The sequence below is a fragment of the Chaetodon trifascialis genome, chromosome 2 (genome assembly GCF_039877785.1).
Source record: "Chaetodon trifascialis isolate fChaTrf1 chromosome 2, fChaTrf1.hap1, whole genome shotgun sequence".
Lineage (NCBI taxonomy): Eukaryota > Metazoa > Chordata > Actinopteri > Chaetodontiformes > Chaetodontidae > Chaetodon > Chaetodon trifascialis.
In genome coordinates, this window is record NC_092057.1 from 20,368,009 (window position 1) to 20,394,570 (window position 26,562).

The window sequence follows — 26,562 nt, forward strand, 5'->3', positions numbered from 1 at the left end:
TTCATTATAGGCATGGCCCCCCAGTCCAGTACATACTGTACAGCAAGTAGGACTTTATATACAGTCCAGTTCTGTCAGACCAGGTTAGCTTGTGTTTTACATTGTGTGTGTGTGTGTGTGTGTGTGTGTGTGTGTGTGTGTGTGTGTGTGTGTGTGTGTGTGTGTGTGTGTGTGTGTGTGTGTGTGTGTGTGTGTGTGTGGATGAGTGGGTGGTCCCTGCCTGCGGACTGTCATGGTCAGTGAGACAATATATGGAGAATTTGGCCCCTGCAGCCTAATCTGAAGGAAGTAATTTGAGAAGTGAACTCACAGCAAAACTCAGTACCCAAGTACTACTAATAATATTAGCAAGACAATTTGTCACTTCTTTTCCCCAAAGAACCAAACCTATAAATGAGCTACCAGCATGAGTGGCCTGTAATCGAGCTTTTATAATTGACCTCAGGTGTGTCAGCAGATAAGAACGCACTCGTCAATCTTCTCTCATATGAGTAACTGCAAATGCAGTGCTGATGCGTAACAATGGATATGTTCCTATATTTGTGTGCATACAGTGCAGCAGAGTGTAAGTAGGTATTTTTTTCACACTAATGGCATCTTTAGCAAGACCGTTTCTATGGAAACCGAGTTGCCAGGGAAACACTGCATGTCTCTTTGAATTAGAAATGTCTTTCTCTATCCGTCACTCCTCCCCTCTCCACGTGTCTCTCTTTCACTTTTTACTTCGGAGTCTTTTTCTTTTTGTCTTCGCCCGACTTTGACAGGCCAGCTGCTGTCAGTCAAAAAGTCTTGTGCTGTTAATGGAGACATGCACCACAAATGGAGGAAATGGAGGGATTTGCATCTGTGCTCTCCAAGAAAAAAAAAAAAAATGAGGAGGGAGGGAATCTTTTTTGGAGGGCGAGAGGACTTTTAATCAAAAGCAACATATTGAAATAGGAAGGAAATGTTGAATGACATTTAAAAGATAATGATGACGAGGAGGATGCTGCGAACTGAAGAGCGGGAAGATTGAAGGAGGAAGGGGGGGCTACAAAGACAGAGAGGGAGAGAGATAGCTGATGAAAGGGGAAGGGAGAAGTGATTGATTTTTGCTCTCTCTGATGCCTCTGGTATCTGTGTAACCACGCTGCCACACTTATCCAGCCTATCTGATTTAACTGCATGCGTGATAAAGGGAAGAGAGAGGGAGAGGCACATGCATACAGAGATAAGTTTCGGAAAAGGCTCGGAAAAGAGAGAAACAGAGGCAGAAAAGAATGCCGTTATTGAGGTGTGTGTGTGTACAAATGAGAACATGGAGAAAATCACCCTCATTCCACAGGCGCTGATGAATGTCTGTAAGTCGAGGACGAGCGAGAGCAGTGCTTGAAGGGAAGCAGAGGGGGTGAGGAGACACAGGAAGGGAAACTGGAGTCCAGATGCGCTGAAGAAAAGAGCGTCATGACAAGGGTTTGAACTGCGTGTCTCTCATTGCACACTGCGCTTGACTTCAGCCTGCACTCTCACCCTGTGCGCTTGTTAGAGAGGAAAAGCAGGATTGAAAAGGCAGGGTGTGTGGACAAAGGGAAGATAGACGAAAGAGAGAGGGAGAAGCAGAGGGAGGAGAGAGGTCAGACATGCATTTTGACACCGTTACGGGCTGACATAAAGCTTCTACCTTTAGATGAGCTAAGGAACATGTAGTAACCCGCTGCAGTTCACTTTCACTGCCCGAGCTGAAACGAAGAGGGAGAGAGAAGCAGACCTTTATTTGAACAGGCTTATAATATCTCCATGGTTGAGTTTCTGATCTGTCACGTTTTCATTTTCCTTCTTCTCTCAGCCCTTCCTTCACGTTTACCTGTTGTTGTGACAAATTCAGGATTATGCACATTTATATTCTATCAGTACATCTTCAGAGTCCTGTCATACATACTCTTCATTTTTTACCAGAACTGAGACAGTAATTATTTCTGGTCTCCTCCACTTTTCCATATTTTCTATTCACTTTTGAGTTCCTGTCAGGGAAACAAAACACTGCGTAAATGTCTCACAATTACAGTTTCTCCCTTTCCTGGTTGGCTTTTAATCGGAACCATCTTCAGGAAGTGTCTAATCAATGGTAGCTTAACAGCAACACAAAGTAAAACTGATTGGAAATAATTAGTAGTGAAATTAAAACGGTACATTAGAAACTCTAGAACCTCAAGTAAAAACAAGACAGTGAAAATGATATTATTTCTATTTATCATTCAGCAAATATCAGCTAACTAAATGTGATTTTACTGCATGCACAATGCACTTAACGTTAGCTGAAGGTAAAATCACAGTTGCACCTCTCTGGGTCACAGAATATGGTGTAACACTGACGGCGAGCTGAGGCAAAGCATTCATCCTTCTTGTTATCAAATGCCACAAATTCTTACAAGTACTTTAGCTTGGTAGATAAATACTTAAGCATTGGAACTGATGATCCCTCCTTTGTTTAACCTCTAATAAATGTTGCATTTCATCACTGTTGTTTGGTTGATTTTGGTATCATTTAAGGAGGTCCTTCATGTTCAGTCAGTCTTGTTAACAACTTTGCGTCTTTATGTCACCATAGATGCACATGCCTGTAATGACAGAGTCTAGTATATAAGCAAGATTGTGAATGACGGGTTCATTGGCGACAGAGTTGAACAAATCCAGGTATTTTGCCAACTGAACCAGATCCCAAAAGGAACCGGCCATCTGAACCCATCTCTAACTGCAAAGTACCTACAGTTGCAGGGCAGGGATCTTGTGTGTGTGTGTGTGTGTGTGTGTGTGTGTGTGTGTGTGTGTGTGTGTGTGTGTGTGTGTGTGCTTGTGACCTGTTATTTATCACGTTGTGGGGACAGAAATCTGTTTACACAGTCACATTGTGGGGACTCACCTGCCTTATGGGGACAAAATGCAGGTCCCCTTAATGTAAATCATTAAATTTTAGGGTGCATACTGAGGATAGGGTTACGGTTTAGGTAAGGTTAGGTTAGGTACAGGGTTAGGAATAGGCAGATAGTAGCTATGGTTAGGGTCAGGGTTAGGGTAAGGCTCCAGGAAATGAATGTAAGTCTATGTAATGTCCCCACCAGTGATAAAAACACAACGTGTGTGTGTGTGTGTGTGTGTGTGTGTGTGTGTGTGTGTGTGTGTGTGTGTGTGTGTGTGTGTGTGTGTGTGTCTGTGTGTCTGTGTGTGTTTCATTAAGGCTGCCTCACTCATATGATTCCACATGGAAGTAACTGTCATCCAAACTGTTCATACCAGTAGTTTAGACGTGTTTGATTTTAATAATGTCGGAACACTTGGAGAGGAGCAAACACAGATGACTGGAGCCCGGTCATTGTGATGACCTCACTTTCACTGTCTCAGTGCAGTGAGAGCACAGGATACATGCGTACATACATACTGGCGTGGGATGTTTTTCACAGCAGACATTTTGGCTCATCATTACAGGAAACTCAAAGGTGCAACTAATAACATTAACAATGGCCCAGTTTCATTATGTGTCCCTGTACGTCATTCTAGTAAACAAGCATGCACAGGAGGAAGGCCCTGGTGTACTCAGGTGTGCTCATCGAGTTGTGGCAACAAATCAAAGGGGCAGCAGATTTTGCATACAAAATTTGGTTTACTAAGCACGAGGAGTAGTACTTCAGTTTGGGAAAACAGTTATCTATTCTCTCCTGTCGCACCGGAGGAGCTTAAGTTACCCTGATGATGTCATCAGGGTTATCTCTGCTTGGCTTGGATAATTTAAATCTATTAGAGGAAGCAGGCATTGCACACTGGGGTGAAGAGTTTGAAAGACGTGAGCATTGACCGGACATTGAAGGCCAAACAAAATAATGCTATTTGTTGCATTGTGGGAAACGTAGGATTCAATGTGTTTGTGCTCAAGGGACTGTCAGGATAGCTCAACCTCTGCTGCTTCTCATAGAAAGCCTATGAGGTGAAAATCAGGTTAAAGTAACTGAAGCATAAAATCATCAGAAAATGCAGATCTGTTTACTTTAAGCTTGTATCGGAAAGGAAAAGGAGGTTTTACCTTTAATCAATCTAATTGTCTGTATCTAGGCTCGGTTATACATCTCCTTCTCCCTTTTTCTTCTGTCTCTGCATCCTTCTCTAAACCTCACTCTCTCACACATACACACACACACAGATACGCACACAGGCATACAGATGCTAGCGTGCCCGTTGGTTAGCCAGGTCATGTGGCAGCTAGGGTCAGATCTAATTGGGTCTCTGGCTCGCTTGGATTGGTTTGATGTGGCCCAATCAGCATGCAGAGCTCCAATGTGTCAGTGATTAATTACCTGCGTTCTTCACTGTGCTAACGAGCTTAATCAACTCCTCGTGACAGAGCTTTCCATTAACTTACAGGGCTAAAGGTGATACTAAATTGACTCTCTCTGCCCAACTCCTCCCCTCCCTCGTCTCACTGGGTTTGCTGTTTCTTACAAGTTTCTTTGCCTTAGTTTGTGTTAATGCAGTGGTTTTTCATGTAGCTAACAGGTTTAAATTCTTTGCCTCTCGCTTCTGTTCTTTTGATTACTTAAACCTGGGTGTTACTCACCAGTTGTTCTGTGGACTTGATTTGATCTGTTGTTCCGTCTTCATTTCTGCCACTCTGTGTTAGGACAAGGCTGTGGGCTTGACTGACATGATGTGAGTGCTGCTGGAGCTTCAGATGTAACAGTGCGAGATTGAATCAGACAATTAATTGTATCTTCCTCATGGTGCACACAGTGGCGATAGCGTGGTGGTGGAGTGGTGGAGAAAGCTGGAGGCAAACTCTAGTTTCTTGTGCTTTCCGAGGAGGCTTCATGTGTGTGTGGGTTTGCTGGGCATTGTATGCCTGTGGGTGTATGTGTTTGTACGAGAGTGAATGTGTTTGCGAGACAAAGAGATTAATTTGCCCTGATTAGACATTCACTTGATGATTGTGTTTCAGCAGCTATTGGTGCAGAATTGAAGACATGATGGAGTCTTTTAGAGAAGATAATAGAAACCCTGTGGTGTTTCAATGGATTGTGGAGTTAGAGCGCCGACTGTGGCTTTATCACATTATCTGGTGTACAATAAGAGAAGGGATCACGAAAACAAAAAACAATCTAATGCTAATATGCAATATCTCAAATATTGGTTTATGGAGCTTAAACACTTAGTCAGTGAACTGATTAGTTGATCAACAGAAAACTAATCTCTGTCAATTTTGATAATCAATTAATTGTTTAAGGTAAAATGCCAAAACTTCTTTTGTTCCAACTTCTCAAATGTGACTATTTTCTGGTTTTTGTAGTCTTTATGATAGTAAATTGAATGTTTTTGAGTTTTGGACTGTTGGTCGGTCAAAGCAGGACATTGAAGATGTCACTTTGGACTGGAAATTGTGACATATTTTACTGTTTTGATGAACAAATGATTAATTCATTCAGTCAGAATCAACAGCGGAACCGATAATGAAAAGTATAGCTGCAGCTCCATACACACACATGGACCATGAAATGATCTGTAAGTTAATGCTGCAAGATACAGAAGATATTGAATATGTCATACTTATGTATGCTCCTGTTAGTGTAGGGCAAACTCGCCCTGTGTCCCTTTTCAATTGTGTTCAGCTGCAGAGAAATGTGTTTAAACAAAGGTACAATGCAGGGGTCTCTTTCAGTGCTCCAGGCATATTCGGATTTCATAATGGGGACTAAATAAATGAGGACATTGTTTGGACATTAATTGAATAATTGGCTTTTCTAAGTGACAGTCTGAAGTTCGAAGTGAGTAAAACCTTCAAAACAGAGTGCAACACAAGGGACTTTTATTCCCTGAGTGACGATTGAATGCAGCCGCCCCCTCTGAGCCTGTCAGCAGTGGGCTAACGCTGCTCATTTAGCCAAGTACAAGCCCTGCTCATTTCCTCAGCCAGTGATTAAGCCTGTTTCTCCCTGAGATTTGCAGATGATGTCATTGTTACTAAGTGTCATATCAACTCGTTAAATCAGGATAAAGTTGAGTCATCTAGACAGCTTGTGAACATGTGGCTTAGCTGCTAGCTGTCAGATAGATTGTGGGTAACAGATACTGTCACTGTTTCGCTGCTAAATGCTGGAAAAAAAAAAAAAAAGATTATTTACATTTAAACAAGAAAATGACTGTTAGAGGTTACAATATTTACAACAGTGCACCAAAGAATCAAACTGGTTTATCTTCTTTGGAGCATAAATATGTTTGCAAATTTCACACTATTTGCCTACTGGATTTCACAAATCTATTTTATGCAAAGTCGACCTCTTGTGCTCAGGGTGGACGTACAGGAAACATGGAGAATGAAGAGTTAGAAAAAGGAAAGGGTTCATCCTCGAGGAAGCATGAATATTCTGAGTAAATGGAATGGCTGTGTTCTCATCAGATCCTAATATTTTTTGTTTCCAAGAGTAAACTTTGGCCTGATGGTGGTTTGCAAGATCGCCACAACTCTTCACATCCACAGTACATTTAATAGAGATCTAGTCATTGCTTTGTTATGGACCAAGAAAGGTCCATATGGAAAGGTGAGGTGGGTCATTAAAATCTAAATGAAAAAATAAAATCTGTACCCCGCCTCTCGCTCATTGACAGCTGGGATAGGCTCCTGAAAGGGATAGTCGGTATGGAAAATGGATGGATGGATGGATGGATGGATGGATGGATGGATGGATGGATGGATGGATGGATGGTCCACAGCATCATTCTTGGGCTTTTCTGCTAACAAGGTGAAAAACATTTTTCATCTCCCACTTTGATTGGACATACCTACAGCTCCTTTCTGCAGTGTACAGTCATATAAACCAATTAGCAGACGTTGATGGCAGTCAGAATCTGTGTGGCAGAAATATTGTTTTTAACCAGTTTCAGCTTTATGCAGTGAACTGGTGTAACGAGCCTTCTCTATAAGTAGCTAGGATGTAATTTGCATGATTTGATTTGTGAGCTTTTCTCACCAGGTGGGGAGCAGGCGAGAAAGCTGCCTTCCACTCACCACTGAGAGAGTCAACCTATAATTATACATATAGCTCTTGATACACTTTCCAGGCCATTGTTGTAAACACAGGCTGAAATAAAATAGATATCTGTTAGAAAAATAATTCCATGCAGTTCTAATTTAACTGCAATAATCTATTTCTGAAAATAGATTATTATTATCATAATAAATAAATAAAAAATATTGAAAATTTGATGCTCCTTAAAATGTTAATGGGTGTTTTCTCTCCCATAAATTTTGTTTGTCCTGCAGTTCCTACCTTACTGTCATGGTGAAGTGCAAAAGGCAGGACACTTGAAATAATTTTCAAGATCTCACTTTTACAATCAGACCCAGACACCGAGGATGCTGCTGGAGCTGTAGAAAGTTGTTTTCGTGTACAAATTAAATTTTAGGGTGAAGACTTGAGTTAAGCATAAGGTTAGGGTTAGGCAAGTACTGGTTATGGATATGGTTAGAGTAAGTCTACAATGAATGGAAGTCTATGTAATGTTCCCATAAGAGATGAAAACCTCAAGTGTCTGTTTGTTTCAGTCAGTCCTAGAAGTCTGTGTCATGTGTCATCTGTTAAATCCTGCAGGTAGGTGCAGGTTGTGCTCATTGTCTTGTTTTGTCACATGGCGCGTGGTGTCTGGTAGTTCTGTAAATTTGCCCCAACAGTTTGGAAGTAAACACACACTGTTAAATGCAACAAACATATTTCTGCTTCACAACATTGCTTGCTTGTAGGTCACCTCCACTGGCAATGTTTATTTATCACTGAAATTAAATACAGATTTTCATTAGATTAACAACTAAATTACTGGGAAAGAAATATTACAGGATTCCCTTCCTCTTTCAGACTTTTATCACAAGCAGTACAATTTGAAAGCAATTCTCAGTTAAAGTTAACACATTTTTCTTCTATTCTGTCTTCAAATATTGTTGCTCACCATATTTTACGATGTCAAAAGCAGCCTCGTATCTGGAAGATTGTTCAGTATAGAAAGCAGTGCCATCATCATCGCTCCACTGGCTGCTGTAGGAGTGAATCACATTTCAGCGCTTCTGAAATCATTTTCTCGACAAAAATAGCAAGAGTAATTCAATCACAGCATTATGGGATGTTTAAAATGAAGTGCTCTGAATGACGCTGGGAAAGAGATGTCGAAACAGGGTCATTGATAATTAAACAGCCGAATATGAGATTAATTAACACACTGTGTGTGTTTGATTAGAAACATGATGATGAAGCACAGTGGGCTCAAACTGTGGAGGACTGACAGCAGCAGTAGCGGCGCTCAGACTGTGAGGCGGAGAGATAGACATGGGGAGGAAGATGAAAGGTGGAGAAAGACGAGTGTGATGAAGTGGAAAAAGCTGAGTGTTGGAGGGAACGATGTGTACGCTGCCACTTCTGTGTGTTTTTATGTGTGTGAGCACGTGAGCCCTTGTCTCTCTGAGTTCTATCTTTCTCAGCCTTAACACCCCACCCCCCCCACCCCAACCCCCCACTGTCTGCCACTGTCTCTCTCTTCTTGTTCCTCTCTCGCTCCGGCTCTCTACCCTCCAATCCTCTCCCACCAGGGCTTGTTGAGCAGCGGGCCGATATGTCGCTCTTCCTCTGCAAATCTAATTGGAGACAGGCTTTCATTGGCATGACATGGAGATGAGTTGCCAAATCCTTTCAGCCATCCTGCTTGAGGCTCGCTCCCCTCAGCTCTCGTACAGTACTGCACAGTGACGCAGCAGCTGCAGCCGCAACCGCAGAGGCAGGCTCGACCACCGATCCAGAGAAGTGCCTGAGACAATCTGAGCAAAATCAAACGCACCCAACGCTCATTGTCTTAATGGGTTTAAATCATGCAGCAACCCCGGACGCTTCACTGGCAGACATGTTTCATTTAAATATGACACTCAAAGGGAGAAGCGTCAGAGCCGTGAGGATCAATCTGTGGGAGAAAAAAAGAAAACTGTGTTTTATGTACACAGATGAGTGTGTGCATTAACATACTGTATTTCCATCAGGGCCTCCAGTGAGTTCACTGCGAGTGTGGAGTCACCGTCTTAACTGAAGGTTATGCTCACATGTTAGACTGCACTACAGCACCTCCGGGAGCACGAATGACACACAAAGGTTTGTGTTACTAAGCTAGCTCTCTGGTGCCATATCTGCACGAAGGTTGAATAAAGCCTCCCAGGTGATTCGCTCCTCTACCAGCATTTTTAGTTGTTTTTTTTTAGGTTTTTTTTTTTGGGGGGGGGGGGGGGTATTTCACATAGCTAAATGTTGCAGATTCAGTGCCACTACACCTAGACTATTTTAAGATTCCTGCGCTAAAACTGAAACACCAAGCAGTGTTTGATGTGACTCAGGATGTGAGAGAAACAGTGGGACACAGAGGGGAAGTGTGATGACGACGACTAAAATGACAACGATACATGAAGTGGTCATGACCTGCCGTAGAATATAAGGAGATTTCAAAGTACGCCACTGGAAGATGAGACTTTCTTTTAAACCTTTGTCATCAATTTACATGATTTTTAATTAAAATGCTCAAGATGGAACTCTTTGTGGGATTTAACTCTGCTCTTTCATCTTAGCATAATATAAACACAACAAAGCAAAAGAGGGTGAAAACGCAACCTAAGTACACAGTGAATTCCCCTCCCAATTCCTACATGATTTAGTGATAGAATTAGTTGACAGAAAGATCATTTCAAGAATTTTCATTTAATAAATGTCTGATAAGTCGATACACAATGGTGACTGAGCCTATGGCCTACCAATGGAAGTATTGCAATATTTATATATTTCTAGTATCATTAACTGGGTGTCTTTGGGGACATTCCTGGAAAAAATGCTGTATTAAATTACTGCTAATGCAAACCAAACATTTCCTACTGCTGCAGCTTCACATTTAAAGCATTTGAGTGGCAAAACAATAGTTTTATCATGCAACAGTAACAGGAAATGCTTTGCATTTATCAGTGAGTTTGCACTTACTGTACTGGCCATCAGAAATTCAACTTCAAAACAAGACATTGGCATTTTTTGACAGCAGCTCAGTTTGAAATGTTGCAGGCAGTAATGAAACAAGAAGGAGCAACCACGGCAATTATTTGACCTGTAGTATTAAACTGGATTTACTGTTACAAATCAACCAGCACCAAAATCGTCAAGATTGCCACTTCAACGTGTCAAAAAAAGTCCTGTTGAACATTTACTCCAGACTGCTAAGGCTATCCCAGAAATAGAAATTCCCAGAAATATTTAGTAGACTTTTTATTGGATGTGGGGATTCCTCCATGAAAAGATGTGGACTGTGGTAAGGAGTCATCATATTTCCACAACTGTCTGTCGCTACTGAACTTTACTGAATTATTAAGTTATATTTCATTTATTCCACCAAGAACAGATGTACTAAATTGCATTGTTAAAGAAAAATACTTTGTGTAACCACCCCAGGATTCTAATCTGCTCCAAAATTTAACAGGTTATTCCTTGGCCCTAGCTCCCACCAAGTTTCATGAATATCGGGTCAGTGGTTTGTCAGGGAAAACGGAGAAAACAAGCCAGACTGAAAGCATAACCTCCTTGGCGGAGGTAATAATCTTGATACCTTACACCAAAAGGTTTTAAGATTATCAAAACATCTGGAGAGACACATTCATATCCGCCCAATCTGCAGTCCCTCCAGTTATCTTCAACACTGTCTAATCACATCTGACAGCACAAATTACAAAACGTAACCCACCTCACAGGCAGTAACATGCAACCTATAGAAAGGAGACACCAAAACAGAGCATGAAAATTAGGTGACAAACCCCTCTCTTGGGCTCATGGTTGAGTTGTGTATGATGTGAAATGACAAGCAAGGAAGCAAGCAGGCTCCAGTAATGACACACACTGAATGTGCGCTGCAGGACATTTCACACCTCTGTGACATGAACTAATGGGGCTGCAGGACATTATGTAAAAACAGAGGACAGAGAGGAAAAAGATAGGGTGAGAGTGAGGCGGGGGGGTCAAGTGAAAGTGAGAGTGTGAAAAAAAGCTGACACTAATACCACGTGAATAAAGGACAGAAATTAAATAGGGATATGAAAGAGAAAGTCGAATGAGATGATGATTAGCTGTAATCTAAGAAGGAGAGAATAAAGTAAGCAGTGCCCTCACGATCCCGCTGAATGGCAGCTTTTGGTCTCACAAGTGATTACACCTCTCAGAGCCCACTTTAAGAAAGAAAGAATCAAGGGAGAGCGATACCGAGACAAAGAGGGAGTTTAGAGCGTTCAAAGGAGAAATGGCTACTGAGCGAGTAAGTGAGAGGAAATGGAAAAAGCAAGAGCCAGACCAGCAGAGTTAGTAAGTGATGGAAAAGAAGAGGTGGAATCTGCACAATAAAGTCGAGCTGGGGAAGGTCAGTTCATCCGAATCTGAATATAATTAAAGGCATTTATGCAGATATTTTTAGATAGATTAATTATCCAAGTTTTCAGATATTTGTCTCTGAGATTGCTACAAAAAACAAAAACAAAAAAAACCCACACATTTAAAGAATATACTCTTATTGTGTTCTTCTAAAAACAATGTCCTAAAAAAACATAGTTTTCATTTATGCTACTGTCTGCTGAAGTACTGAGGTCAACACACACCAAACCTCTATCAGATAATAATGACCTCAAACCAAGAATAAGGTCTCAACTTTTAGTTACATCACTTGAATTCTGCACATTTTGTTTATTCAGTTAACTGTTGAATTAAACATAAAGGTCTAAATGCTGCGTTAAAGTCAGTTTTTCACTGCCAGGAATACAGTGCTGGTGGAGAAGTGCTAAATGCATAGGAGTAGCAGTCAAATTTAAATGTAGTGAATCCAGTAACAGCATGACAAACCATTCACCTATCTTACACAGTACAGTGGGGGCATAAATATCTCAAAATCATGGCAAATAAAACCAAAACTATCTGAATGGGGAGATACCACTAGAGGTATGTTAGAAATCTGAAAGATAAAGGAGACGTTATTCTGTGTGACTGCGTGAGTCCACCTTTTCATTCTTTTCAGTTTACCTTCCTTGTCTGCGGCACCCATCCTGAAGCTTAAATATAAGTTCCTACTGAAGACACAAATCTTTAAGAATGGGTCATAACTATGTAATGTAGTTTAAAAAAACAAAACAAAAAAAAACATCAGTAATTTCCCAAAATGCTGGACACTAGTTTGGACACTAGCGCATTTACTGGGGACTATTTTCAGCTGCGGATTAATACACCTTGTGCTCTACTGAGTATGGATGTCAGGTTGATTCAAAATAAACTACAGTGGCCATGTGCATCATAATGACGGAACATGTCACCCAGTGTAACAGTGTAGCTCAACAGTGGAGATATCGTTAGCTTCATCCTTTCTCAGCAGGAGGAGGTCTCTGTGTGGTGAACAGATGGAAGGTGGGATAGTGAACATGGTCAAAGGAAATGACTGAGTTCACAGATGGAATAATAATGCTGTGGTGAATTACATGTAGCCCTTGTCTTTACAATTCATTTAAAACCCAGCATGTTGACGCTGAAATGCTCAAACAATGATGGATTCTGATGGAAATGTGAGGTTGGAGGTGAATGGTGCATTAGCTGTCGTTCATGCGTGAGAATGCCTTCATTACCATCCTAAGCAGCGCAGAGTGCATTTACTGTCAGTGTAGGTAAAACATCAGGTGCGCACACACACACACACACACACACACACACACACACACACACACACACACACACACACACACACACACACACACACACACACACACACACACACACACACACACACACACACACACACACACACACACTCTCTCTCCTTCCCCCCTCATTTCCACCCATGCCAGTCCCTCTACCGTCACTTGACACTGCAGTGTTATTACCTCATTACAGTGAAAAGTAAGTAGGTAACAGATCATTTCTCTCCCTATGGCTAAAAAAGTGGAGGAGGGGGAGATGGGCTTTGATGTACAGATGTAGAGTGGTAGTCGAGGAGTACTCAGCCTCATGCATGACTAACATGTATGACCGATTGCACACGTGAATGGATACTCGTAGTTCACGTATGTGTATGAATGCACATGACCATGAAATTGCAAACATATACATCATGTGGAGCAGTTCATGCAAGTGTAAGTTGGTCTTGGGGGTACATCTGAACCACCAGTAGAGTGATTTTTGAACTTTTTAATTTTAAAGTTCAAGACAAGCAAAACACGTGAGAGATAATTGTAAGTCCCCACTAATCATGTGGTCCACTCTTATCATACTTTGATGTGTGGAAGGTCCTTGATTTCACTTAGATTTTAATCACATTCTTTGTCTAAACTTCAGAGTAAGTAAACAACAAAGGTGATGGACTTAAAAGAGAGACAGATTGGTAGATTAATACCCTTGTCATGTCTGTGCATTGAGTAATGAGCTCTTAGCTTAGCCTTGTATTAAGACTGGAGGCAAGAGGAAACAACTAGCCTGGCTCTCTCCAAAGATGAAAAATTATGCCTATCTGCAAAGCTCACTAATTAACATGTTGTACTCTGTTTGCATGACAATTACCATGACAAGTGGTGCTTTCACAGCCCTGCACCAAAATCGGTGCCTGCAGATGTATTTACACATGATACACTTTTAAATCGGTAGGTTTTAGAGGTGTTATCTGGCGTATTTCCAGCGATGCTAGTGGCATTACTCTATGGATAGGCTGAGTGGCAGTGGCGGCTCCTGACAGATTTCTCAGGGGGGGCAACTGTTGGGATGATGGCTAAGATGACCTGTTCAATGAGTAAAATAATGATAAATAAAAGTCAGATAGCAAACTTTACAGTGTTACATTGTATTGTTTAATTTGGTTTTCTTGTTCAACCACTAGATGGCAACACCAGACATAAATTGTACATACTGTGCAGTATTTTTGTATAGCTATATCATGTTAAATGTCTCAAATACAATAAATTAGGTTCCACTATAAAACACTTAAAACAAAACATGGCCTAGGATATGCCGGTTCTTGCTCACCTCATCGTTGTGACAACATACAGTGATCCTCTAGCTCTCATCCAACTGTGTTGCAATGTTTACTCTCCCAAAGGCCGAAATATTTAGGCAGCATGCTTCATGTTTCTTCACCTTTTCCAAGAGATGGTGCATATCAGCGACACCTGTCTTTGTCCAGGCAGTGTCTGTGTTGGCATCAGGGTGAATTAGGACACAGTGGTAGCAGAAAAGAGCGTTAGCCACTTCACATCCTGCTAGCCATGTTTTCCGCTCGTACCAGCTCCAGGAAAATCCGCGACTGTATGTTTTCCCCACTTTTGTTGACACCTGCTAGATATTTAAATTTGGTCTGGGTGGTCCCAATTCTTTAATAGCCAATTTATCAACATTACTTCGACGACTGAATGATAATTCCCTTAATGAAATGATGGAGTTCCAGTTGCTAGCCATGCCGATCTTGCAGTCTCCCGAGTCCTGACACGTGTGAGTATCTTTTTTCTTTCTGTTTTTTTCTTTTTTTTTTGCGTGCTGTGCGTATTGTCCGAGCACGCATCAGTGTGTATAACGAAATCACTTCAGAGAAAGCCCTCCCAGAGCCCATGGAAATGAATTGTAGGGTCCAAAATTTAAAAAAAAACAAACAAAACAAAACAAAACAAAAAAAAAAAAAACTCAACATGTAAGTCTATGAGAGTGTCTGGGGTGATTTTCAATCTGACTGAAATGGCCCCAAGGGGGTGGGGCTTCTGGTTGGAAAGTGATATTCAGACTGCTGATTGGACAATAATATTAAGACTGGCAAAATACACTCTTTTCTCTCTCTCTTTTTCATCTGGCTTTAGGAGGGTGACTATGGCTCACTATGCGCCAGCTGCCCCTGCTGAGTGGATTTTTGTGCAGACATTCATAGTGTCCAGAGGAAGAATCCTAATTACTCTTCGTCCCCTAACTTTTCATCTAGCTCAGTCATGAGGTTTTTTGAGTGAAATGCCCAACTACTAGATCGATTGCAGTGAAATTTGGTACTAACACCACTAGCACGACTGTAGACTCCTCAATTTGAACAGAGCTAGGCTAGCTGCTTGTCCCTTTCCAGTTTTCATGCCAAGATAAGATAATGTGCTGCAGTTCTGTATTATCACACAAACATGAGAGTGGTGTCGATAATCTCATTCGACTCATTTGCCTCTGTTAATCCAAACATTTATTTGACTTCTTGAGTGATGAAGACTATGAAACAGTGAAACAGTACAAAGTGTTTACACATGACCTAACACCCATCACCTTTCAACACTGTAGTTCATTCTGTGCACACAGAGGACCCGTGCCACGATGCTGTTCTCATTACAGCCCGTCTGCCATGTCGCCTCCAGTCACTAACGTTTGTGAATAATCCATCTTGACTTCTACGTCACGATGAGTTGCTTGGCAGTTTTACATGGATGACTGTGACTGACCTTGACCAATCCATGGCACCAGACATCAGGCTCATACTTGGCCTCTTCTTCTTCTCTCCTTGGAGAAAAAAAATCCTTTGACAGTTATCTGTCCACACATTTGGTACCCTGCATTATATATCATTGAACCAGGAGGCCATGTTACCTGTTATTCTCTTCACAGCATACTAAATGTTACTAAATTTGAATATTCATACTGTAAGTGGTAGGAAAACCTCTTTTGACTTTGCACAGAAGTAAAAGTCTGATTAAAATATCAGAAGTACAGCAGATTTCTGAAAAACATATCACATTGTTACTAGTCTTCAGTTCAGTTACATAGAAAAAACAGCAGATGCACAAGTGCAAGTTATAAAAAGGACTATATTTGTTCCTGAGGCGTGCAGTAGCTGGACACGCTCCATAATCATCTGTGCCCTACCTTCCAGTTCTCTCTCATACTGTATGACTCATGACCTTGTTTGCTGATTGGCTGCGTGTCTCTGGTTTCCAGGACGACCACTCCATGTTTTTCCAGTTTGGTCCGTCCATTGAGCAGCAGGCCTCTGTCATGTTGAACATCATGGAGGAATATGACTGGTACATCTTCTCCATAGTCACCACGTACTACCCTGGCTACCAGGACTTTGTCAACAAGGTAAATAAACACATGCACAGACACTTTGATGAAGACATACTACGTGGAATATACAGTATGTACTGAATACAGCAGGCATAAAGCAGTACATGTGTATGCCAGTTCTGCCACATTGCTACTGACCACAAGTAGCATACTTATACAGCTAATACAGCTAATGGCTGTAAACTTTTCCAACCATGGATTCAGTTCACATTACGTATTATTACTTTTGTCTTTTGGGGACCCATTATAAGGGGCCTGACAAACACAATGGTTTTCACGTTGTTTTCTAATCATTTGTTAAGATTTGTAATTTATCTTTTCATTTTTTTAATTGTTTATTTTATTGTTAACCTAGCTCTGACTATGTACAATGGATGAGATGATATGAACAAAAAGCAACTATTTCTGAGGACACGATTGTCTGGTTTTAAGACGTAATTTCAAGCTTTTGAAAATGATAAGGTTTGGCAGACTCTGATATAAGTGGGTAGCCAGCTCCATTTTCTGATTGCTTTAATGGAAAAGGAAGATTGGCCGAACACGTCTTTTTGAATGCAGCTTCTCAGTGAGGCTTCAGCCTCCTTATCTCCAGGGCTGAGAACAGACTCTTTAAGGAGGATGGCATGAGATCCTGAATAACTTTGAACATCAAACACATATCTGAAAAGAATGAAAAGTTATTGAAAATCAGCAAATCATATTTCTTAATAATATTGCAGCAATAGCATTGTTTTCTTTGAACAAAGTTAGAGCAACAGTGTGGTCATCATCTAAATGAGGGTTATAAATGAGGATATTTAGTGTCTATACTCTGCTGAGGGGCATTTTACTGGAATCAAATTAGCTTTATGTTGAATGTATATAATGTATAGAGTCTAATATTGCTTTCAATAGTTTATTCTGCTAAATATGAATGAAGCAGCAAGATAAACTTGCAGGTCATATCTGTGCAGCCAGTTATAATATTAAACTTCATTCTAGCCTACTGTCCTTTCTGAAGCAGAAATCAAGCACACATATAAGATGCAGTGTTTGTTTTTCTTCTTTCAATATAAGGAAAATGAGTGTTGTAACGGGATATAATACACATAAAATATAAGATCTGTCTTATCTCCCTTTGCACTGATTCACGTAAGGAACAGTTATTGACCCTGAAATACAAAAAACAAAAAATATTTATTTAATCTAAAAGCCGTGTGTGTGTGTGTGTGTGTGTGTGTGTGTGTGTGTGTGTGTGTGTGTGTGTGTGTGTGTGTATACACAGTGCTCAGCATAAATGAGTACACCCCCTTTGAAAAGTAAGATTTTAATCAATATCTCATTGAACACAGGAACAATTTCCAAAATTTTAATAGAACATTTGTTCAAACTCATAACATGAAAGAAGGTTAATAATATAACTTAGATCACAAAATCTTCAGTTTTACTCAAATTGATGCAAAAATGAATACACCCCACAACAAAAACTACTACATCTAGTATTTTGTATGACCTCCATGATTTTTACGGACAGCACCAAGTCTTCTAGGCATGGAATGAACAAGTTGGTGACATATTGCAACATCTATCTTTTTCCATTCTTCAAGTGTTCGATTGGGTTCAGATCAGGAGACGTACTTGGCCACTGAATCACTTTCACCCTGTTCTTCTTCAGAAATGCAACAGTGGCCATAGATGTGTGTTTTGGATCACTGTCATGTTGGAAAAGAGTATAGAGTATAGAGTCCCAGTAGTCTTCATCTTTTTCAGCATGAGCCCTGGCAAATTCTAGGCGGGCTTTTTTGTGCATGGGCTTTAGGAGAGGCTTCCTTCGTGGACGACACCCATGCATGCCGTTCCTCTGCAGTGTTCGCCGTACTGTGTCACGGGAAACAGTCACCCTAGTTTGGCATTCTACTTCTTTAGCTAACTGTGGTGAACTTGCATGTCGATTTTCTTCAACCCTTCTCATCAGAAAATGCTCCTGTCGAGGTGTGAACTTTCGTGGACAGCCTGGACGTGAGATGGTTGCAGTATTTTTGTATCACTTTTGCTACAGTATTCTGACTGATAAGCAACGCTTTGCTGATTTTCTTGTAGCCTTCACCTTTCTTGTAGTCTAAAATTTAGCTTTGCTCCTAAGAGTTTCTCTGAAAGGAAACTAAAGGTTTTGGGGATCTACAATCCTACAATTCACTTCTTGTTGCACATAATCTAATAACCCTGTGGTGTTGTGCTCTGGGATTAAAAGTACCCATAGAAAAATTATATCGACACTACCTCTATGAGAGCTTCCTCCAGGTGTATTTGGATATAGCTTTAAGATCTGGGAAAGGAGATTACCTAATCTCGCTTTTGTTACATTTAAAAAAAAAATCGACCGGTGGGTCCTACTCCCACGAGATGTGTAAAGACAGAACATTTTTGCAATCTGGGAGCCGGAGGAGGAGACATCTCAGTCAGTTTTGTTCCAGCATCTCTTCTTCTCAACCCCACTGTATGTATGCAGCCTACACTTTTTAAAATCACTACTCCCTTTCCTATCTAGGTCCGCAGTACCATCGACAACAGCTTTGTGGGCTGGGAGCTAGAAGAAGTCCTCCTACTGGATATGTCAGTGGATGATGGAGACTCTAAGATCCAGAACCAGCTGAAGAAACTGCAGAGTCCTGTTATTCTGCTCTATTGCACAAAAGAGGAGGCTTCCACTATCTTCGAGGTGGCCCATTCTGTGGGTCTCACAGGTTATGGCTTCACCTGGATCGTGCCCTCGCTGGTGGCTGGAGATGCAGACCATGTTCCTTCTGTCTTCCCTACAGGTACACCCGAACACCAGGGGACAGTTTCATAAAGATAAACTTTAACTTAGATCCAAGTGCTAGTCAGTCTTCAGATGTCTAAATTCATCCCGTACACAGAGCAGTGTGGTTTAGGACAAGTCGTGATTTGGGTTAAAATAATTTATGTGGTGGTATGTAAGTTAAGTCAACGTTGACTTTACTATGGCCAATAGAGGTCGCTGCCTAAGATTGAACGTACATATGGGTCGTAATGACCTGCTTACACAATCAACCTGTACAGTTGTTTTCTTTCTGTCTTATTACTCACTCTAAAGTGAACCACAAATGATGAAGTATGGTTTTTATTTATTTATTTATTTTTTTGGGGGGGGGGGGGGTTGGTCATTTAGTGCTGTTCATTAACAGGTTTCACTATTTGTTATGAAGCATTGCTCTTTATCCAAACTTAGCCTGGGTGGAACATTAAAATAAGTCGATCTTTATTTTTGTCCCCTCATCTCTCTACCGTCCTGTCTCAACGGCGCTTAATGTCATCACTGAGCCACAGAAATCCCTGATCTTAGGTTACTGTACATTAAAGAATTCCCAAAGACTTTCCCACAGTGATGTTTACAGATTAGAAATGTGGGGAAAAGAGGGTGCTGGTATGGGATTGGTGGTTTGGATTCGGGCTCGGAATCAGTATCAGGAGAGAAAGACTTGTATTGATGCATCCCCAGTGAAAAAGTGACACTTAACATCCTGAATCTTAATATTTTTGGAAGTACTGGAGTTTACAGTGGCCTTGACTTATCAGTCAACATATCAGTATATTATATCACTGATTTATGTCAATATAATTTTAAAGTACTTTGAATTTCATCATATGCAGATTGCATAACTCTATTGAAGAACTGTATCAACCTTAAACCAGAGGGGTCAATTTAGCAGCTCCTCTGCTGTTCTGTCTGTAATCTGTATTACATTATTGTGCAGTAAATTCATTTAACAGAAAAAAACAAAACAAAAAAAACATTGAAGTGACAGATGAGCTTGTTTGCATATATGCAAATGTTCTCCTGGTGTATTTGCACTACAGTGAGTCAGTCAGTGCCAGAGTGCATACTGATTTCTGTTAACCTCAGGTAAGGGAGTTTATCATTGGTTTTGGAGTTCTATGTTGACTTTTTATGCAATGCCCCATGTGCATATGAGATGAATGTGGACTGACAAGCATTGTTTTTATATTGTGGACAATCAGTTCTAATAATTGTCTGAGTTTTGGCCTCACTGGAGTCCATCATTATGAGCATGTTGTTTTGAAACGATCTCTCCAGGGAATCAGGGCAGGCAGCAAAGAAACCCCTTTGTTATTTTGCAGTGGCTCTCGCCCTCACCAAGCGTGTTTGAAGCAGTTCATTTGAAGCATTTGCCCTCACTTTTCAACACCAAAGCTTCCTGAAAATGCAGGTTTCCATTAGATTTATGGTGCAGGCTCCAAATGCGGACACATAATCCAAACCAGCTGTGGAAAGTGACCCGAAAACGCAGTTGTTTATGGGTGTAAGAAATGGATGCTGACATCTGATAGCCAGCAGTTCCTCATGCTTGAACAGCCAAGCATAACAAAATGAGCTGAGCGATGACCACAGTCTCGACTGACGCTCATATTCAGCTGTTGATTCATGTGTCTTCAACCATTATGACTTTTTTTAAACAGCAAAGTAAACAGGTCTACTCTGGTTTAGAACATGACATGTACAAATATTGTAGGTATGATTGCGTTCTTAATTCTGCCTCAGTGTTTTGCCACTTTTCAGCTTCCGCTAAAACATTTTCATTTTGTAACATCTTTTCCCCCTCCAGCAATTTTTCTCTGCATCCTGCCTCTGCTTGCCTGTTTGTATCCTCCTGCTCCTCCTCACACTTCTCTGTCTGTCTCCGTCCTCCTTTTTCATCCTTCTCCATATTTCTTTTCCTGCTATGGAAATACATACCTTCCTCTCTCCTCACTCCATTTCGCTCTCTCTTTCCCAGGGCTTATCTCAGTGTCATATGACGAATGGGACTACAACATCGAGGCCAGGGTACGTGATGCAGTGGCTGTCATTGCCACGGCGACCTCCACCATGATGCTGGATCGGGGGCCACACACCCTGCTGAAGTCTAGCTGCCTCGGGACACCTGACAAAAAGAGCTCAAACACCGGCCACTCCAAGGAAATACTGAAGTGAGTCAATGTTAGGGGCATGTGTGGTCAGGGGAAATCTGGGCAGAGGGGCTGGGACAGACAAATACAAATATGGGTAAAGTAGACTGAAAATGTGGAAGCAAAATCTTTCCCCTAAACATATTGTGCAGCATACCAACTGGAGCTATGCCTGTCTCTACAAGCTGAAGTGTTACACATGGGCCTTTACATAATTAAAAGCACAGCAGCAAACATGTAAGGAATGGATTAAGCTGTGTGTTTGTGCATGCCAGGCTAACTAGCTTACTAACTACGGTAGTAACAAAGCCTTATTTCCAAAGGCAAGGGGGTTGTCATCAGCCAGCTACATTATTTCATAACAGGTTACCTTAGAATGACATGTTGATGGAACCACGTTGCTGCTACAGCCGTGTTGACAGTAATGATAGAGGCATCAGTGATTCCTCATCTTCAAATCCTTTTCTCTTATAAAAGTGAAAATCATTTGAAAATATGAACATTAACACAGAATTCAAACCATTGTACTGCTTATGGTTTTTTTTTGACTCGACTATACTTGCACTAAGGCCATGTTCAGACCAAGAACAACCTCCGTCGCTCCGTCGTTAGGTATAATTATGACAATTGATGTAGTCTGCCATTGTTATCATTGCACATTGCTTATGTGTCATGCCACGATGGGAAACTTGACAGGGCAAGCAACAGTAAGTGGAGGGGGGCTTTGCCAAGAGTCACCTCACAGTTGTTCCATTCTCGTGAACATGGTATCTCGGCAACCTCTTCAAAGAATTTCTTCAAATTTGGCACAAATGTCCATGTGGACTCAAGGATGAAATGATTAGATTTTTGTGGTCAAAGGTCAAGAATTTCCCCTCACTGTGACATCATAATGTTCTGCAGAAGCACATTTCTGGCAAATATTCAACACCATATATCAGGAACAGAAGGGCAGATTGTGACCATATTTGATACATACACATTTGATCAGACACTGGATTGATGACTCTAATCTTTGGTGTCCACCATCAAACTGTGCTGATTGTTTAGATCTTCTGTGCTGCCGGGTTCAAGATGTGTGTGAAGCCACCACCTTTCACAATCTGTAGCTTCTTTGTAGCAACATCCATATTTGAAACATTGCAGTCACCACCAGCTCGTTGGTTCTGCTGATGTTGAGCTTCAGGTGATTGTTGTTGCACCATGTGATGATGCTCTCTATCAGTCCTCTGTGCTGCTCTTGAAAAATCATCCCAAAGTGAAGACAGCATGTTTCTCACTGGACATTATTCAACGGAATCGTATATATCACCAAAAAAGACTCTTAATGCAGTTTATTGATACCATCAAAGTATTCACTACATATATTTTATGAGTCCGCACAGAAATGGATGTAACTGCACTGGTTGGTGGAAGCAAACAACCACAAGGCAGTATTTCTAGTTGCATCATGTTTTCTGCACAGATCCTCCGTGTTTGGGAGCTGTAACTTCAAATAAACAATCTGTCCTTTTGATTAAATATTGTTTTGAGTTTGAGCACTGGTCCAGGAAAGACAATCTTCCCTGCTGAAAAAACACGGCAAATGAGAAAGCAATGAGCTATGTTCACCTAGTTTTACAAGCTTTGACATTTATTTTGGTACCGAAAATGTGCAGGGCGTCTTGCACAATGCAAAAAAGATGGGCTGAAGAAAAGCAGATGCAATCCTTCTTTAATTCATAGGAGTCAGAGCCAAAGGAATTGGCTGGTAAAATAAAGTACAGCTTGGTTTCCAGCTGCTGAAGTGCAGTTGAAACTATCAAAATAAATCCAGCAAATGTGCGACCACACACATACAGTACAACGTGGACTACAATTACACACAGACACGCAGACATGTTCCCGAAGGAGAGCCAGAATTTGTTTAATTATCCAATAAAAACACAAGATGAACTGAGACATTAGCTCTCAGACTTAGAACAACATCTTGTCTTATCTTTATCTTTCACCCACAGCCATCTTTAAAGGAAAACATCCTTCTTTTCCTCTTCCCCTGAACCTCCTTGTTTTGCTTTTTTTTGGCACATTACAGAACAAGCACAAGCATTGGTATTCAATAATTAATCCCCATTTAACTTCATAGGGCATGCTTTTACTGTTCACATTGATCAGAGATTCCACAGCTAATTGAATGCTCGGGGACAACTGGATTAATGAAAAAAGAGCCAAAGAATGGGGTTATCACGAGCACAGTCACACACATGCAAACACACACGTGTTATAGCACTGCATTTAACTGCTCTAATAAAAGCTTAGACTTACTGACGTCATTCCTTATTAGATGAATTCCAGCCTTACAAAACTATTCGCCTGCCTGCCTTTAATCCCTCTTTTTTCCCTAATATTCAACATTTTCTCTGTTTTTTTTTTCTTGTTTTTTTCACTGTCAGTTTGAATTTGAGGAATGCAGAGAAGTAGGGAAACATTATGCAACCTCCCCTGCCCTTACTGCATTAATCTCCAGCTTGAGGTTGATGTATTACTGTAAATTTCTTGTATTTACCCATGTTTCTGTTTTTAATAACATGGGCACTTATGCACGCTGGCTAGGATTCCGCCACCAACAGGACTGAGATAACAATAACACCACAGCCATGAATATTTCAGTTCCCAAAGGGCGCTATCAGACACAGGGTTAGCTCTCAATCATCCCTCAGACACACACATGGGACGCTACTGTGCTGTGTGAACGTGTGTGTGTGTGTGTGTGTGTGTGTGTGTGTGTGTGTGTGTGTGTGTGTGTGTGTGTGTGTGTGTGTGTGTGTGTGTGTGTGTGTGTGTGTGTGTGTGTGTGTGAGAGAGAGTGGTGTGTTGCGAGTGTGTGTTTTCCAATGAGCCAAACCATTTTTCTTCCTTCACCTGAGCAAAGTTAGAGAATTCGGATCAGTGGATTTTGGTGGCGACCCCAGAGGTTAGAATCCTTGTGTCCCCACAACACGTCCACACACACACACACACACACACACACACACACACACACGTATTCCATCCCCTTAGCCCCAGAGACAGAAGCCATAATAACGCCATATGTCTCTGCATGGTCCTGTATAGCTACAGGCCACAATGGGCTGCATGCACGCTGGATAAGCATGCCATCCTGTCAGTGCTGATGGATAGAGATGGGAGGTCCCAGCTAGTCACGCTCTCAAATTTGTTTAGGGGCTGCTTGACCTTATGGGGCACACACGCGCGCGCACACACACACACACACATGCATACATAAATACAATCAGCATACTTTAGCATGCTCCAACACAAATGAGCATACACACACACACACACACACACACACGCACACACACACACACACAAACACACACACACATGCAGAGCTCTGGAGGCCATCCATTGTTTCCTGCCAGACAGAGAGGACAGGAACGCTAGGATAATGAGAAAATGTGCTCCAAGTGGTTTTGGATGAGGCGCTAAGGGGCGTATTTGTGTGTGGATGTTTGAGGAAAAGGGATGTTTTTTTATTACTTGTTTGACTGTTTATGTGGCCTTGCGTTCAAAGTCCCACTCAAATCTCTGCGCTGATATAAAGTGCCGTACTGGTAGATATGATGTAAGAGATTATTAATATTTCGTAGTGAGTTTGCTTTCATGTGATCTGACGAGACATTTGTCTTCATGTCTGTGGGCTGGCTGCGTGCGCTCAACCTGAGCTGTTCAGTAGAGCTCGGTAGAAAACTTCCTTCAGGCAATTCGACCCTTGTCCTGCCTCTCATGCATGTAAGGCGAGCTTTTTACTCTCATCCTATTTCACCTTTAAAGTAGTTTTTACCGTAGCTGGAGAGCAGCATTATTGCATTTCTTCATGGGTACAATAAAAGTGGTTGTCTAATAAATCCTGGTGCTGTTTATTAGAGGGCAAACAGGCCATTTCATTGTGCTTTTGGGCATCTAGAGCACAAATGGCCATCTCTTTTCATAGAAGTGGGTCAGAAAGTTACACATCTGTGTCGCCTGCTCGTCGTGACACTCACTTCATGCTTTTCTTTTGTTAACCTCTTCTCCATCAAGGTCTCTGTCTGGACTGTTTGGATCCTTCACTTTTTGTTCCTGAATATTCGCTGCTTTTCAGCCCTTTGTTACTCTCTCGTTTTCTTTTCTTGTTCTGTGATGCTCCTACAGTAGTCTATTCTCACTGAAAAGCACTTCTAAACGTTGAATCAGAGAGCGATGCTGGCACTCCTCTTCCACCCCCACACCTTCTCTCTCTCGCTTCCTCTGTTAGAAACTGTTGATCCTAATTTTCTATATATATACGTACATCACATGGAGGGAGGATGAGTGTGTTTAAGGACAGGAGTATACTGAGCATGAATTCAGTTTTGCTCATTTAACACTGTCACCTCTGTCCTCTGCCTGTTCGTGACTAATTCCTGTGAGGGGCATTAAAATGCCATAGACATTGCCAATCAATATTTCATATGGCCTTTTACTTATTGGAATGTTCACTTATTGGATCAGTGAACGGCACATCTGTTGCACTGTACAAGCTGCTCAGTGTGTGAGAACTATCACAGGTTTCACTGTTATTTCTTTTATCATGGTTATTTGTAGGTACATTCACTTTTGGATGATATCATAGTGTCATGGAGTCCCTGGTCATCATGTCTCACATGCACGTTTTCTCTCATTCAATAAAGTGCAACTGATAATTGATTTTTGAGACTGACACCAATGTCATATTAAAAATACGATAATCCATGATGAGGTTGATATTTGATATATTTTTACATTTATGCATTATCAGTCGCTGGGTTTCCATATATTTTAACCAAATTTCAAGAAAATCTGCCAAAAAAAAAAAAAGCTAATGAATGCTTGTTTCCATCCACCACCTTAAGAATTGGGTGGTGCCAATTCTCCAGTCAGAAAGCCACTATACCATTGTAGAAGAAGAGGACAGGACAAGATGGTGCAATTATTACAGCGCAATTGACCCGGTGACAAAAAATGTAGAAAGCACAATGAAAATATGACATTCCTGTTTGTTTCATGTATTAACGTGAGGAAGGTTACATCAGATCTGTGTGGAGCAACACGATGTTTCAATCAAACAGCATCTTCTTCTTCTTCTTCTCTCAGAGCAGAAACAGCCATGCGAGGTAAATGTAAGCCATGTCAGAACTTCAAAAAAGGTGTTTCTAGCTCCCGTAAACAACATTAACTCTTCTTTATAAAAGGCAAAAACCAGAAGAGTCCTGCAAAGCCGTCTCCTTCTTATCAAGTGTAAATTCATATTTTCACTTAAAGGAGCCACTGAATGACAAATATTGCCCTTATGTGCTGTGCTATATAAAGTATGTGATGGTCAGTGCATTCAAGCAGTTATTTTTACTTTTTTGATGTGTTTCTTCATTTCTAATTGTTAAACATCATTGCAGGAGTTTAGAAAGAAGCTCCTTGATGGAGAGAGACA

At 41.1% G+C, this 26,562-nt stretch overlaps 1 protein-coding gene across 4 annotated transcripts in view; it reads left to right on the top strand.

Annotated features, from left to right (window-relative positions):
* The window catches only part of grin2bb (glutamate receptor, ionotropic, N-methyl D-aspartate 2B, genome duplicate b), a 95,613-nt gene that overhangs the window by 35,240 nt on the left and 33,811 nt on the right, over positions 1 to 26,562 (top strand). For all 4 annotated transcript variants that reach the window (XM_070973195.1, XM_070973211.1, XM_070973219.1 and 1 more), the window contains 3 exons: positions 15,996 to 16,139; positions 18,652 to 18,922; positions 20,921 to 21,113. In XM_070973195.1, coding sequence (XP_070829296.1) covers positions 15,996 to 16,139; positions 18,652 to 18,922; positions 20,921 to 21,113 — 608 coding nt within the window. The remainder of the gene's footprint in view (positions 1 to 15,995; positions 16,140 to 18,651; positions 18,923 to 20,920; positions 21,114 to 26,562) is intronic.